The 17,094-nt window shown below is 40.0% G+C and overlaps 2 protein-coding genes across 5 annotated transcripts in view; both read left to right on the plus strand.

The window, feature by feature from the left end:
* Window positions 1–566: 566 nt before the first annotated feature.
* The window catches only part of LOC128620531 (protocadherin alpha-C2), an 83,609-nt gene continuing 67,081 nt past the window's right edge, over window positions 567–17,094 (plus strand). Inside the window, exon 1 of one of the 4 annotated variants that reach the window (XM_053645668.1) lies at window positions 567–3,237. In XM_053645668.1, the coding sequence (XP_053501643.1) occupies window positions 886–3,237 (2,352 nt within the window). In that variant the 5' untranslated portion in view covers window positions 567–885. Of the gene's footprint in view, window positions 3,238–7,003; window positions 9,559–10,279; window positions 13,096–14,015; window positions 16,815–17,094 lie in introns of those variants that run through there. The other 3 variants (XM_053645666.1, XM_053645663.1, XM_053645658.1) reach the window with 3 other exon arrangements.
* zgc:123181 (uncharacterized protein LOC735300 homolog) lies at window positions 3,249–4,705 on the plus strand. Its single transcript, XM_053645685.1, is given in 2 exon segments — window positions 3,249–4,570; window positions 4,572–4,705. Coding segments are annotated over 2 exon segments (660 nt in total). The 5' UTR covers window positions 3,249–3,953; the 3' UTR covers window positions 4,615–4,705.

Raw genomic sequence — 17,094 nt, forward strand, 5'->3', positions numbered from 1 at the left:
TAGGGTTGACAGCTGTATTGCCGGTGTTGCTATAGCATGCTAATCGCTTTGTGAAAGGTTCGTTTTCAGTGTTTCTGACCAAGTTAAATGGTTTCCTAAACTTGCCTTTCATGAACAAAATGTGTGACTGATACGATTCCAAATTTGTAAACGATTCGTATAACTTTGTTAACTCCATGCACCAATGTGTACATTATATAATGACATCTATAATGGGCCTTAACACTAAGTTAAAGGCAGTATTATAGACCTCCGAAAATTATTTTCACGTTTAATTGATACTTTTTCTGTATGCAAATATTTTGTATGTTACTCATGCAACTTAGTTTTCTTTGGTTGATATAATCTATGACTAATGACTTTGATAAATTTTTCTTAATATATTTGTTCGAATTATATTGATTAAAACTGAAAACAAGCTTATGCCAACTTCTGGAATTGTTTAATTTTTCTATTTATTACATTTCGTTTATTTTAAAATGAAATGATGTCAGATTTTAGTTTTTTTAACAAACAGTAACCGCTGTGTATGATGCAACTGCTATTTTGTTTCTGATAAGGAATGTCAGACTTTGTAAGATTATTTCTCTTGTTTAAAGCTTGCAGAATGTCTTGTTCATATCTCGCGTGTCCACACGATGGCACTGTCTATCTGCAAATCCAGTTTAGAGCTCTCCGAGCTGTACTGTTATTCCAGGAGAACAAAATGTTAATAACTGTCTTGCTCGGTTGCACTACAGCCATTCTCGTCACAGCTCGGCCTAACGTGGATTACAGTCAGTTTTTTCCCCCATTCTATTCGTTTTCTTGCTGTTTCTCAGCTGTTGTTGCGGAGCAGTTTATTTATTTTGAAGGACAGATAAAAAAAATATAAACGTGTTTAAGATGAAGGAACGGTTTTGGATAGTATATCTGCTCTGGACGTTGCTTTGTATTCAGGGCGTTTCATCCGGCCATGTTGCGTATTCCATTTCCGAGGAGGTGAGTCCAGGGACAGTTGTTGGTAATTTGGCCAAGGACCTGAGTCTTAATGTTGCTGATTTGGAGTCGCGTCGCCTTCATATCGTATCCGGAGCGTCGAACAAACATTTCGATGTAGATATAAGAACCGGGGCTCTGTTCGTGTTGGAGGCGATAGACAGAGAGCAGATGTGTCCAAACAGTGACACTTGTACAGAGTCTCTGGAAGCGATTGTTAATAATCCTTTACAGATGCACAGCGTGGAGGTAAAAATACTTGATATTAACGATCACTCGCCGGTATTTCCCGGGAAATCACAGACGATTAATATTGCAGAGTCTGTGATGATAGGAGCTAAATTTCCCCTGCTTGGTGCTGAAGATCCAGACATTGAAAGCAACTCCATCAGTTCATACAAACTGTCTCAGAATGTTTTTTTCAGCTTGGAAGTGCACACAGATGCCGACCAAGGTCCTTCAGCCGAACTGGTGCTGATGAAAAATCTTGACCGAGAAAAACAATCCATCGTCCGGCTTGTGCTGACTGCAGTTGACGGAGGCAAACCACCACGATCTGGTACAGCAGAAATTATTGTGAATATTTTGGATGCTAATGACAACGCGCCTGTGTTTTCTAAAACTGTGTACAAAGTTTTGGTTCAAGAAAATGTTATTGCCGGGACGTCCATTTTAAAGCTAAATGCTACCGATATCGATGAAGGAGTCAATAGTGATCTTACATATTCATTTAAACAAGGTCAAAAAGGAATATCTGATAAATTCGCTATTGATGCAAGCACAGGGGACATCTCAGTAATAGGAACATTAGATTACGAGACCACAAACGCGTACGAAATTCGTGTTGAAGCCCGAGATGGAGGTCATACACCCCTCGCATCTCATTCTAAAGTCCTAGTGGAGGTAGTGGATGTGAACGATAACGCACCGGATATTAAGCTCTCGTCTCTTTTGGACAACGTGAGAGAAGACGCCAAGAAAGGCACCGTGATTGCATTAATCACAGTTCAGGACAAGGATGGAGGTAAAAATGGAAAAGTGCGCTGTTTCGTATCTCAGAATTCTCCATTTGTATTAGAGTCCACACAGGGGAAATATTATTCACTGGTCCTCAATGGCGCTCTTGACAGGGAAGAAAACACACTGTATAATGTCTCAATAACAGCCACAGATGAAGGAGTCCCTCCTCTCTCCAGCACCGCTGTCCTGACTGTCCATATTTCAGATGTAAATGATAACGCACCTCGTTTCCCTGAATCTTCTATGAATGTTTATGTTAAAGAGAACAGTCCAGCAGGTGCTTTAATAGCAAGTGTCTATGCACAAGATATTGACTTTGGTGAAAATGCTCAAATAACTTATTCAGTTAGCAGCATTTTTTTATATTCAACTGTCAGCATCAACTCTGTCACTGGAGAAATGTACAGCATGCAGTCTTTCAACTTTGAGGAGATAAAAACCTTCCAGTTTAAGGTTCAAGCCACTGACTCTGGTGTCCCTCCACTAAGTAGTAACATCACTGTAAATGTTTTTATCCTGGATGAGAATGACAATAGTCCTGTTATTTTGCCACCTTACGCTGAAACTGGATCAGTAAAAACTGAGAACATTCCCTACTCTGCTGAAGCGGGGTATTTTGTGGCTAAAGTCAGAGCTGTAGACGCTGATTCAGGTTATAATGCACTATTATCTTATCACATAACTGAACCAAAGGGAACGAATCTCTTCCGAATCGGAACCAGCACAGGAGAAATAAGGACTAAAAGACGAATGAGTGACAATGACTTAAAAGCTCACCCGCTTATCATTACTGTCTCGGATAATGGAGAACCTTCACTATCAGCAACACTGACTATTGATGTAGTAGTTGTGGAAAGTTTAGATGATGTGCGACCGTCTCTAAGACAAGTGCCAGTAAAGGAGGAGAATTTTTCTAATCTGAATCTGTATCTGCTCATCGCTATTGTCTCAGTGTCAGTGATATTTTTACTGAGCCTCATCGCTTTAATAGTAGCTAAATGCTATGGGGCAGACGTCGGTTTCAGCAGCTCCAGCGCTCCAGTGGTCACTACACACCCTGACGGGAGCTGGTCTTACTCTAAATCCACTCAGCAGTATGATGTGTGTTTTAGCTCAGACACACTGAAGAGTGACGTAGTGGTTTTCCCCTCGCCGTTTCCGCCTGCAGACGCAGAGCTGATCAGCATTAATGGAGGAGACACTTTTAACACCACACAAACTCTTCCGAGTACTACAAAGGTAATGGATTTATATTTTACTTGGCCTTTTCCCCATTTTATTTATTTGCATTCAGCTCTCTTTTTTACCGTCTTGATACGCGGTTGTCATTGTGTAGCAAGCTATTTCCAGCCCATTTCAGAAAGGACTGAACTTGAAATACATGTGGTACTGCTGCTATTTCACTCTTTAAATATAGATGATAGCGTCATACTGATTGTTAAAAGGTAACCACGACAAGCAGTTCATCCAAATTCCCGCGAGCATTTTGCTTTCTCAGATGAGGAATGATTGTTCTGCTGTTTCTGTGGACTACATTAAACTATGTTATTATTACTAAAGTACACATAAAATATACATACCCTATAAAAGTATATATAGTTGGTATTTAGGTTTTCTTTCTTTCCTTCTTCTTCTTCATCTTCTAGCTTTTTCTTTTTCTAACCCTTCATTCGACAATACTAAGTGTTTATCTTAAAAAACAAAACAAAAAAAGAAGCAGATTGTAAACCTACCTGGATGGACCACGTGGGGTCGCTGTAGACCGTAAAGTGTAGTTTACATATTATTTAATGCAGGTCATTTTACTAACCCGTCCCTACGAATGCTTCACAGAACCTCCTGGCAGGAGTGAAATGTCTGCGTTTGGTTATGCTTTTATTGCAAACGGCGTCTTTACATCTTTGTTGTTGTTGTTTTTTTAAACATACAATTTGAAGTCGTCCTTCTGCTTTAGGATGGATGCTATTTTTGTGTCTCGGTCCACTTGGATTCTGCTCTCTGTTCTTTTGTTGGATTTATCTTCTGGTCAGATCGTGTATTCGGTCTCGGAGGAAGTAAACGAGGGAACCGTTGTTGGGAATGTAGCAAAGGATCTGCACATCAGCGTTCAGGATCTTGAGACTCGAATGTTTCAGATGATTTCCGCATCTAACAAAAAGTATTTTGAGGTCAATCTGAAGACCGGGACGTTGTTTGTTAATGAAAGGATTGATCGAGAGGCGTTGTGCTCCCCAGCTCGCAAATGTTCCGTCCATATAGAGGCTATGGTTCACAACCCGCTAAGGATGTTTCGTATTGAGGTAAATATATTAGACATAAACGATAATGCTCCGTCTTTTCCTAGCAGTAGCCAGATACTGAACATAACGGAGGTTTCTGCACCTGGAGAGAAATTCGCATTGTCTTTGGCTGAGGATCCAGACACGGAAAGCAATACAGTGAAAACCTATAAATTAACCCCTAATGAACACTTTTCTTTAGATGTACAAAATGGGGAGGAGATGATCTCCGTCGAGCTAGTGTTACAGAAAGCTTTAGATCGAGAAACGCAGCCAGTGATTCATATGGCCCTAACTGCTTTTGATGGAGGAAAACCTCCGATGTCTGGGACATTAGAGATCGTTGTAAATGTTTTGGATTTTAACGATAACCCCCCAGTTTTCAGTCAACCGCTTTACAAAGTTAAAGTGAATGAGAATTCCGCTTTTGGCACGCAGGTCATTTCCCTTTCAGCAACAGATTTAGATGAGGGAGTTAACAGTGAAATTGCGTATGCTATAGTCAGGCAAGGCAATCTTAAAGGCTCGGATCTGTTTTCAATCCACCCTGAAAGTGGAATTATAACAGTCAAAGGTGAAATCGATTATGAGGAAAACGCTGCTGTTGAATTGAGAGTTGAAGCTAAGGATAAGGGCCAACCTCCTAAAAGTTCTCAATGCAAAGTGTTAGTTGAAATTATTGATATGAATGACAATCCACCTGAAATAGTGATGACCTCACTCACGAGTAATGTCAGAGAGGACTCTAAAGACGGCACAGCGGTGGCTGTATTTACAGTTTCTGATAAAGATGGAGGCAAAAATGGAGTGGTGCATTGCAACATTTTAAGCCCTGTTCCTTTTAAAATAGAGTCTTCCTATAGAAATTATTATTCATTAGTTGTAAACGGACCATTGGACAGGGAGAAAGTTGCTGCGTATAATATTACGATAAAAGCCACAGATGAAGGAAGTCCATCACTGTCTAGCATCAGTGTCTTAAGAGTTCATATTGGTGATGTCAATGATCATGCTCCTGTCTTTTCAAAACCCGTCATCAATGTTTATATTAAGGAAAACAGTCCAGCTGGGATTGTAATAGCGCAAGTAAGCGCACACGATGCGGATGTGAACGAAAACGCGCATATATCATATGTGTTTCTTGGTACAGGGAAAGCCGACATTCCCTTAGAGATAAACTCGGAAAATGGCGATATATACAGCAAACGATCGTTTAATTATGAGGAGATCAAAATGTTCCAAGTTCGAGTTCAGGCCAGTGACTCCGGAGCTCCACCTCTGAGCAGCAATCTGACCGTGAAAGTTTTTATAATTGACGAAAATGACAACGCCCCGGCGGTTCTACCGCCTTACTCCGAGTCAGGTTCCGTCAACACTGAGAACATTCCCTATTCTGCTGAAGCGGGGCATTTTGTGGCTAAAGTCAGAGCTGTAGACGCTGATTCAGGTTATAATGCACTATTATCTTATCACATGACCGAACCAAAGGGAACGAATCTCTTCCGAATCGGAACCAGCACAGGAGAAATAAGGACTAAAAGACGAATGAGTGACAATGACTTAAAAGCTCACCCGCTTATCATTACTGTCTCGGATAATGGAGAACCTTCACTGTCCACAACTATGAGTGTTGAAGTTGTGGTTATGGAAAATATGGACAGCGTGCAGCCTTCACTAAGACAAGTGCCAGTAAAGGAGGATCATTTTTCTAATCTGAATCTCTATCTGCTCATCGCTATCGTCTCAGTGTCAGTGATATTTTTACTGAGCCTCCTCGCTTTAATAGCAGTTAAATGCTATGGGGCAGACGTCGGTTTCAGCAGCTCCAGCGCTCTACACACTACACACCCTGACGGGAGCTGGTCTTACTCTAAATCCACTCAGCAGTATGATGTGTGTTTTAGCTCAGACACACTGAAGAGTGACGTAGTGGTTTTCCCCTCGCCGTTTCCGCCTGCAGACGCAGAGCTGATCAGCATTAATGGAGGACACACTTTTAACAGCACACAAACTCTTCCAAGTACTACAAAGGTAGGATTTTTAAAATATATATTTATATACTGTTTAGGGAGACTTTATGTAGGCAGCAGATTTATGTACAATTCTTTGTCACTTTGTTTTGTACAATTCTTTATGTACAATTTATGTACAATTCTTTGTCACTTTGTTTTGCGGAACGACATGGCTTCACTTTAGCAACTTGCGAAAGAATCGTACGAATCAACTCCAATATCTATCTATAACATATTTTTTTGTGTATTAATTTATTTTGGATTTGAAAACACATTTTCTTTCAATTCGCGTTTTAAAGAATTATTTTCAACACTTCAGCTATGGACAGCGTTCATTAGGATAGAGTGTGGTTGTACATCTTTTATTTACACCACTAGGCTAAAAATAAATGACAAAAATAATTAACTAGGGTAAAATAATACTTCAACAGCCTTTATACATGCGTCAGTCAAGACAATTATCTTCCGACAGCATTTTGAACTTTTTTGTTCTTGTTGTCTTTGTTGCTAACTATATCTAATTATATCTAATTATAATAGGATGTCATAACATGAGATTATGCAGAATTTCTGGATGTTATAATTCAATTTTACTGCAAAAAAAATAAAAAATCATGAAGTGATAACTAAAGCAAAGCAAAAGCATTTAATGTAGGCTTTAAAGAGAATCTGGTTTTAAATGGACACAAGAGGCCGGTGTTGACCGTGACACTGATAGTGAACACGTTCCCATTCAGACTCCACCTGTATTTACATGCACCAGAAAGGGGGAAGGCCAGGCAGACACCCTTCTGTAACCGAGCACAGGAAGACGTTTTTACTCTCCTAATTTCGAGCTTAACTGCACTGTAGCCGTGCGCAGAATTGAATTTTTATGTTTTATATGTCTACACGCTATTACTAATTGAACTATGGATGTCCTCTTTTACAAATCGCATATGTTTTTTCGGATTGTCCTGCCTCTTTGTTTGTGGGATTTGTCCTCCGCTCAGATTGTCTATTCCGTGACAGAGGAGGTAAATAAGGGCACCATTGTTGGAAATATGGCGAAGGATCTTAACCTGAATGTCCGGGAATTGGAATCGCGCATGTTTCAGATTGTTGCTGGGTCCAACAAGAAGTATTTTGATGTCAATTCAAAGACGGGTGAGTTATATGTAGACGAGAGAATCGATCGAGAGGATCTTTGTCCTGCGAGTCAGACGTGTTCTTTACACCTTGAAGCAATTGCGCAGAATCCTTTAAGGCTGTTCAGTGTTAGTGTTAATATATTGGATGTAAACGATAACGCTCCATCGTTTCCATATAAAATATACAATCTAAACATTACAGAACATGCATTTCCTGGGGATAGATACCCTTTGCCGAGGGCGAGCGATGCAGATGTCGGTGTTAACTCGATTAAAACCTATAAACTGAGCTCGAATGAATATTTTTCCCTAAACATTCAGAGCGGCACAGAACAGAATATGTCCCCACAGTTAATTTTACAGAAAGCCTTAGACAGGGAGAAGCAGACGATGGTTAAACTCGTGCTCACTGCCATGGATGGAGGAAAACCAGCTAGGTCTGGCACTCTTGATGTAACTGTTAGTGTAATCGATGTAAACGACAACACTCCAACATTCAGCAAGGAGCTGTATAAAGTCAGTGTCCCTGAAAACACGGTGTTGGGAAGCCAGATTATAAAACTCAACGCCAGTGACACAGACGCGGGAATGAATGGAGAAATCGATTATTCACTGATAAGCCACGGAAAAGAAAAGTCGAGCGACATTTTTCAAATAAACCCAGTCACGGGTGAAATCTCACTGAAAGGACATTTGGACAGAGAGGACACTGCTGCGTTTGAGCTTCACGCACAGGCTCAGGACAAGGGCTCTTCACCTCGGGCTTCTCACTGCAAAGTTTTAGTCGAAGTGCTCGACGTGAACGACAACGCACCTGCCATTTCCCTCACATCTCTCTCCAGCACTGTGAGAGAAGACGCGACTTCTGGCACCGTGGTTGGACTGATAACGATTGCTGATAACGACGTAGGCCAGAACGGAGATATCAGTGCTGGGATTAAAGGATCCAGTCCATTTATTCTACAACCATCTTACAAAAACTATTATTCGTTAGTAGTGGGTGGACCTCTGGACAGAGAAAAGATGCCTGAATATAACATCACTGTTACGGCTACTGATAAAGGCTCCCCGCCGCTTCGCAGCAATATGTTTCTTACTATTCACATTTCTGATGTAAACGACAATGCGCCTCGTTTTCCAGACAAAACCATGGATTTCTACGTGAAGGAAAACAGTCCTGCTGGAAATATCATAGCAACCGTGACAGCGAAGGATGCAGATATGAACGAAAACGCTCAACTTGTATACACTTTAATATCTAGGAACTATTTAACTTCTATGGTAGACGTTAATTCTGCAAATGGTGATATATATAGTAAACAGTCATTTGATTATGAGGCGATTAAGTCATTTCAGTTTCAAATTCAGGCCACTGACTCTGGTGTCCCAGCTCTCACCAGCAACGCAACTGTGAACATTTTTATACTGGATGAAAATGACAACAATCCTCTTATTTTACCTCCTTATTCTGAACTTGGATCAGTAAATACTGAGAACATTCCCTACTCTGCTGAAGCGGGGTATTTTGTGGCTAAAGTCAGAGCTGTAGACGCTGATTCAGGTTATAATGCACTATTATCTTATCACATGACCGAACCAAAGGGAACGAATCTCTTCCGAATCGGAACCAGCACAGGAGAAATAAGGACTAAAAGACGAATGAGTGACAATGACTTAAAAGCTCACCCGCTTATCATTACTGTCTCGGATAATGGAGACCCAATCCTGTCAACGACTCTGTCTATGGAAGTTGTAGTCATGGAAATTACAGATGAACTTCAGACAAACATTAGAAGAGTGCCAGTAAAGGAGGAGAATTTTTCTAATCTGAATCTCTATCTGCTCATCGCTATTGTCTCAGTGTCAGCGATATTTCTACTGAGCCTCATGGCTTTAATAGTAGCTAAATGCTACGGGACACATTACAGCTCCAGCGCTCCAGTGGTCACTACACACCCTGACGGGAGCTGGTCTTACTCTAAATCCACTCAGCAGTATGATGTGTGTTTTAGCTCAGACACACTGAAGAGTGATGTAGTGGTTTTCCCCTCACCGTTTCCGCCTGCAGACGCAGAGCTGATCAGCATTAATGGAGGAGACACTTTTAACAGCACACAAACTCTTCCGAGTACTACAAAGGTAAGAAGAGCGTTTGAACTTAATTCGAAATGAACAACTAATCTCCCATCATAATACACCAAAATACTGCGAAATAGCTTTTATATAGTGTAGATACGATATATGCTTTCTACTTGCAAATATATTTTGTTGTTCGTCCTTAATTACGTGTCTTTTATTGATTTTATGACTTAATAGTCACTTCAGTACAATGGACAGCGACTGGAGTAACAAAGGGACAGATAACTTTGATAGTTAAACTCAGTTAAATTCTATTGCTACTATACTAGCACAAAATAGTGTAACGAAGAACCTACTCACTAACTCCACATGTGCAACATCAAAACAAAATAAATAAATAAAAATCACGGAATACAATGTACATAAACAACAGAGACACAATTCAGAATTAATGAAGAATGCTGCTAATTGCATTTTCTGGTAGCACAATAAGAATATTAACTATACTTAACAGACCATAGATATTACATCTATACGGAAATTAAATAAGAAACAGTAGAGTTGCAACCAAGAGTAAACACTGAAAAAAGTAAGAATATTTTCTGACATTTCAGTAATGGCGTTGTATGAACAGCAATACTGCAACATTATGTATGTATATATATATATATATATATATATATATATATATATATATATATATATATATATATATATATATAATTTGCATAAATTGGCTTCATCCTACGTGTTACTTGAGGTGCTGTTGCATAACTTTGAATTTCAATACGGCAGTAATTTTCTTCTCACGTTTTCTCACTGTACCTGATGAAAGGAGACTGGTGCTGCTTATGGTTTATTTATTTATTTATTTATTTATTTATGTAATTATTTACCGTGGTTAACTGATTTCAGTGCTTTTAAAATACTACGTTTGATGTGCATGAAATTAGTGAACAAAAACTTAAAAAAAAAGAAGAAGAAGAAGAAGAAGAAGCAGAAGAAAAAGGCTAGATAATTCTCCGTTGCACCACATGGGGTCGCTGCAGACCGCGACATGGCAATATTATTCCACCTTTTCTTCATTGCACCACCCTAAAAAAATCAGGGATTCTATAAAACGCATTTGCAGATGGGACACGACATCTCTAGGGGTTTATTGTGTTGTTGAATCTGAACGCTCGTGTAATTATTTCATTTAATTCTTTTTAAGACAGCGAGGGACACATCGCTATGCATTTCTCAGGATGTTTCATATCGGTCATTTTAACGCTTCTTTGTTTATGGGAGGTGTCATCTGGTCAGATTGTGTATTCCGTTTCAGAGGAAGTGAAAAAAGGGACGGTTGTCGGGAACATCGCTAAAGATTTGAACATTAATGTGCAAGACTTGGAATCTCGACTGTTTCAGATCGTGTCTGGATCTAATAAGAAGTATTTCGATGTGAATCTGAAGACGGGAGCGCTGTTCGTAAGTGAGCGAATTGACCGTGAGGAATTTTGCACTTTAGACCAGAAATGCGTCTTGAATCTCGAGGCCCTTGCTCAGAACCCTCATCATCTTTATAGGATTGAGATAACGATCGTAGACATAAATGATAACGCACCTCATTTCCCACTGCACACGTTCAAGCTGAATATTACCGAAAACGCTAGCCCTGGAGAGAGATTTCTTCTTCCGGTAGCTGAGGATGACGATATAGGTAGTAATGCGCTGAAAGATTACCGGCTGAGTACAAATGAGTTCTTCTCTATAGATGTACAGAATGATGAGCAGAGTATGTCGGCTGAGTTGGTGCTGCAAAAGGTTCTAGATAGAGAAAAACAGTCATCTCTTCGCTTGCTGCTTAGCGCTCTGGATGGAGGAAAACCTCCCAAGTCAGGGACCTTGAATATAATTATAGATGTCATAGATGTCAACGACAACAGTCCAGTTTTTAGCGTGCCTCTTTATAAAGTAAAAGTGAAAGAAAATGTTTCATTAGGGACTAAAATTCTCTCTGTCTCCGCCTCTGATTTAGATGAGGGCATACACAGTGACATAGTGTACTCGATTTTAGGACACGGAAAGTCAAAAAAACATTTGTTCACCATAATCCCCGAAACTGGTCAGATTGTAGTAAATGGACAACTTGATTATGAAGAAAATCGAGCCGTTGAGTTGAGAGTTCAAGCAAGAGATAAAGGCATTCCTCCGCAGAGTTCACAGTGTAAAGTTTTAGTAGAAGTTTTAGATGAAAATGACAATCCTCCGGAAATTAAAACGACTCCATTACTAGACAGCGTAAAAGAGAACACTAAACTTGGGACTGCTGTTGCTTTAGTTACAGTCTCTGATAATGATGGAGGCAAAAATGGCATTGTGCACGTGTCTATCAAGGGCTCTTTTCCTTTTAAATTAGAACTATCGTATAAAAACCATTACTCTTTGCTGGTAGACGGGCCTTTGGACAGAGAAAATATTTCTCAGTATAACATTCCTCTTGCGGCTGTAGATGAAGGAACTCCGCCTCTTTCCAGCAGCGCTATAATAACTATCAACATTGCTGATGTTAATGATAACGCTCCACGTTTCCCCACACCACTTGTAAACGCTTACATAAGAGAAAACGGACAAGTTGGAGATCGTGTGGTGAGAGTTTCGGCAGAGGATTCAGATCTTGGTAAAAACGCTGAAGTTTCATACTCACTGTTAGAGAATTCCAGCGACGGTGTTCGGGTATCACTGATGATAAACGTCAATTCTGTGAATGGTGAAATATATACCACGCAGTCTTTTAACTACGAAGGAATAAAACGACTTCAGTTTATAGTAGTGGCTACAGACTCGGGAGTCCCTCCACTAAGTAGTAACGTGACTGTGAACATTTTTATCCTGGATGAGAATGACAACAGTCCAGTTTTTCTCCCTCCTTATTCTGAACCTGGATCAGTAAACACCGAGAACATTCCCTACTCTGCTGAAGCGGGGTATTTTGTGGCTAAAGTCAGAGCTGTAGACGCTGATTCAGGTTATAATGCACTATTATCTTATCACATCACCGAACCAAAGGGAACGAATCTCTTCCGAATCGGAACCAGTACAGGAGAAATAAGGACTAAAAGACGAATGAGTGACAATGACTTAAAAGCTCACCCGCTTATCATTACTGTCTCGGATAATGGAGAACCTTCACTGTCCACAACTATGAGTATTGAAGTTGTGGTTATGGAAAATATGGACAGCCTGCAGACTTCACTAAGACAAGTGCCAGTAAAGGAGGAGAATTTTTCTAATCTGAATCTTTACCTGCTCATCGCTATCGTCTCAGTGTCAGTGATATTTTTACTGAGCCTCGTCGCTTTAATAGCAGCTAAATGCTATGGGACAGACGGCGGTTTCAGCATCTCCAGCGCTCCAGTGGTCACTACACACCCTGACGGGAGCTGGTCTTACTCTAAATCCACTCAGCAGTATGATGTGTGTTTTAGCTCAGACACACTGAAGAGTGACGTAGTGGTTTTCCCCTCGCCGTTTCCGCCTGCAGACGCAGAGCTGATCAGCATTAATGGAGGAGACACTTTTAACACCACACAAACTCTTCCGAGTACGACAAAGGTAAGTTCAACTTCCTTTTGAATTTACGTGATCTTACTTATTTATTTATTTTTTTTTTTATCAAAAAAGTTTCCTTGACATCACAACCTTTAAGAGCGTTCGGGCTATCTATCTATTTTTGTTTGCTCTTTTGCGCGACGTCACTGTTTAAACAATTCAGTTGTGTGTTGCACTGTGTAGGGAGGGCTTTTGAATTTGTAAGAATTCTGTATGTTTCGTTTTAATTTTTTATGTCTTGGTCTGGTACAATCCTTTGTTTCATTTGTTTCAGTTACAGCTATTAAGATTGTTACTTCGTGGTTTAGAAATAATTTTGAATGTAGAAAATAAAAACTTTTACATTTGGAAAGAGTCAGTGAGTGATCTTGATATTTTCTTGAATTAGCCACGACAGACAATATATTCGAACACACACACACACACACACACACACACACACACACACACACACAACACACACACAGTATGTTTTAGCCTTTAGCCTTCTGGTGGCTATTATAAACAATGTTGAAACATATCCATGTGACATAACGTATCTTGTACAATCATGCAAAGAGCAGTGGGTAAACTAAATAACCGCTTTACCTATTCACTTACATAAACTAAATCATGCCAAAGAAGTTTGTGTTTTTGCTTTTCACAATTAACTAGAAAAAAACTAAAATATTTTTGCATCAATAAAATATTATTAAAATATAAAATATATTATTGCATATTTAAAAAGACGTTTGGATAGTCAACTAAACTGCTGTAGGGGAAATGATATTTTGAAATTGTTTATTTGAATCAGCATATTTAAATGTTAAATTTTAAATACCACGAACAACAATAATGATTTTACTTATGCACAGACTCTTTGAACGAGAAATGGGATATTAGAAGAAATTCGGTTTTATAACTTTACAAGCAAATAAATATTATTAAAACTACTAGGCCTACGTAAAAAATAAGAAGGATCTTAAAGTAAGGAAAAGACGTAAGTATTTTCCCCTGAAATTACTCTATTCTTAAAATTAGAAAGCTCTCAATTATGGGTTTTAAGGTACTCATATATTTCACATTTCTTTTGTCGAGCATCTGTTTTGCATTAACACTCCTAAAACCAACTTCAGCCTCAAGGAGTCGCTGGTGACCGTGACATTGAAAGCTCACATCTCATTAGCAGCTCCCCACCTTCTCTGCTGCATAATCACTAAGAGGTGGAGTGTAAAGCAAGCTAACACTAGAGACAATAGTCGAAAGGAAGTATCTGGATCGGCACACGACCCGTCTATATGGATTAAGAATAGCACGTCATTTAATAGTCGATGAGAATGATACCGTGTAAACACCACGAAGCCATGAGTTTTCTATCTGGCGGACCATCTGCGTGGATTAGGGCGCTGCCGCTGCTGCTGTTTTGTTTATCGGGTTTGTCTCACGGTCAGATTTCTTACTCCATCTCGGAGGAGGTGAAGAAAGGAACCGTGGTTGGAAATATAGCCAAGGACCTCAGCATTGACGTTCAGGAGCTGCAATCACGCGGGTTTCAGCTTGTGGCTGGATCAAATAAGAAGCATTTTGATTTAAATCCTAAAACTGGCGCTCTGGTTGTCCACGACAGAATCGACAGAGAGGGGCTGTGTGAGAGCAAGCAGAAATGCTCCCTTAACATTGAGCTAATGGCACAAAATCCTGTAAAGCTTTACCGCGTTGAGGTAAGCATTACAGACATTAACGACAACTCGCCGAAGTTTCCACTGCAAAAGCTAGTGAAGAATATCACAGAGAACGTTATAACTGGAGATCGGTTTGCTCTGTCTGCGGCCCGTGACATAGATGTCGGTATAAACGCAGTGAAAAGCTACACTCTGAGCCCCAATGAACATTTTTCTCTGGAGGTTCAAACCTACGGACAGCAGAGTCTTTCTCCGGAATTAGTGTTGCAAAAACCTTTAGACAGAGAGAAGCAGTCTGTGATTAATCTCATACTGACTGCTGTAGATGGGGGGAAACCTCCAAGATCCGGGACACTTGATATAAAAATTTATGTTTTGGATATAAATGATAATAATCCCATATTTAGTAAACCTCTGTATAAAGTTAAGACAAAAGAAAATGCGTCTTTCGGAACGAACATTTTGACTGTCACTGCAACCGACTCTGATGAAGGTGTAAACGGAGAAATTATTTATTCACTTGTAGGTCAAAACGAAAATTCAGCATCGGATTTATTTTCTATAAATAACATAACAGGAGAGATACAAGTTAAAGGAAATATTGATTACGAAGAAACCCCTGCGATTGAATTGAGAATACAAGCGCAGGACAAAAGCGTCTCACCAAGACACACTAACTGTAAAGTGTTAATTGAAGTAGTGGATGTGAATGACAATGCACCAGAGATATCAGTCACTCTTCTCATGAGCTCTGTAAGCGAGGACATCAAACCTGGTACAGATGTTGCATTAATCACTGTATCAGATAAAGACAGTGGAACGAATGGTAAAGTAGATTGTAAAATTCTAGCACCGAGTCCTTTTAAATTACAGTCATCATACAAGAACTACTATTCTCTTGTTGTGAATGAAGCTCTGGACAGAGAGCGGGTCTCCCAGTATGATGTCACAGTTCTAGCTAATGATGAGGGAACTCCTTCCCTCTCCAGCAGTAACGTTATAACAGTTCATGTCTCTGATGTGAATGATAACGCGCCTTTATTTCCTGCACCGGTGATAAATATTAGCGTGAAAGAGAATAGTCCAGTTGGAGGGCTGATGGCATCACTAACGGCACGAGACTTAGACATCGGTGAAAATGCCCTAGTTTCGTATTCTTTAATTAATGCAGAGGGCAGCAGAGTGTCAAATCTGATGAACATTAACTCACACACCGGTGAACTGTACAGCCTGAAGTCTTTCGATTACGAAGAAACCAAACGACTTCAGTTTAAAGTTCAAGCCACTGACTCTGGTGTCCCTCCACTAAGTAGTAACGTGACTGTGAACATTTTTATCCTGGATGAGAATGACAACAGTCCAGTTTTTCTCCCTCCTTATTCTGAACCTGGATCAGTAAACACTGAGAACATTCCCTACTCTGCTGAAGCGGGGTATTTTGTGGCTAAAGTCAGAGCTGTAGACGCTGATTCAGGTTATAATGCACTATTGTCTTATCACATGACCGAACCAAAGGGAACGAATCTCTTCCGAATCGGAACCAGCACAGGAGAAATAAGGACTAAAAGACGAATGAGTGACAATGACTTAAAAGCTCACCCGCTTATCATTACTGTCTCGGATAATGGAGAACCTTCACTGTCCACAACTATGAGTATTGAAGTTGTGGTTGTGGAAAATATGGACAGCGTGCAGCCTTCACTAAGACAAGTGCCAGTAAAGGAGGAGAATTTTTCTAATCTGAATCTCTATCTGCTCATCGCTATTGTCTCACTGTCAGTGATATTTTTACTGAGCCTCATCGCTTTAATAGCAGCTAAATGCTACGGGACAGACGGCAGTTTCAGCAGCTCCAGCGCTCCAGAGGTCACTACACACCCTGACGGGAGCTGGTCTTACTCTAAATCCACTCAGCAGTATGATGTGTGTTTTAGCTCAGACACACTGAAGAGTGACGTAGTGGTTTTCCCCTCACCGTTTCCGCCTGCAGACGCAGAGCTGATCAGCATTAATGGAGGAGACACTTTTACTCAAAATCAAACTCTTCCCAGCACTGGGAAGGTAAGACCATGCTTATTTTAGCCTCTTTCTATTTTTTTTAGAGAGCTTAGAGTTTATTGTAAACTCTGTTCCCATGCTGTTTTGTGTGTCATTACATGGTTGTGGGTTTGAAGTACACAAACATTTCCAATTCACCTTCCAACTCGGGTAATTCCATTTCCCATTGCTTAACATGTTTCCGAATTTTTCCAACGTAGATGAAGGGTTCTGTCTAGTCTTCTACAGTAAATATCTACAAGGTCTATATCCATAAAGTTGTTTTTCTGGATCACTACGGTAG

This window comes from Ictalurus furcatus, chromosome 16, assembly GCF_023375685.1.
Source record: "Ictalurus furcatus strain D&B chromosome 16, Billie_1.0, whole genome shotgun sequence".
NCBI classification, from domain to species: Eukaryota; Metazoa; Chordata; class Actinopteri; order Siluriformes; family Ictaluridae; genus Ictalurus; species Ictalurus furcatus.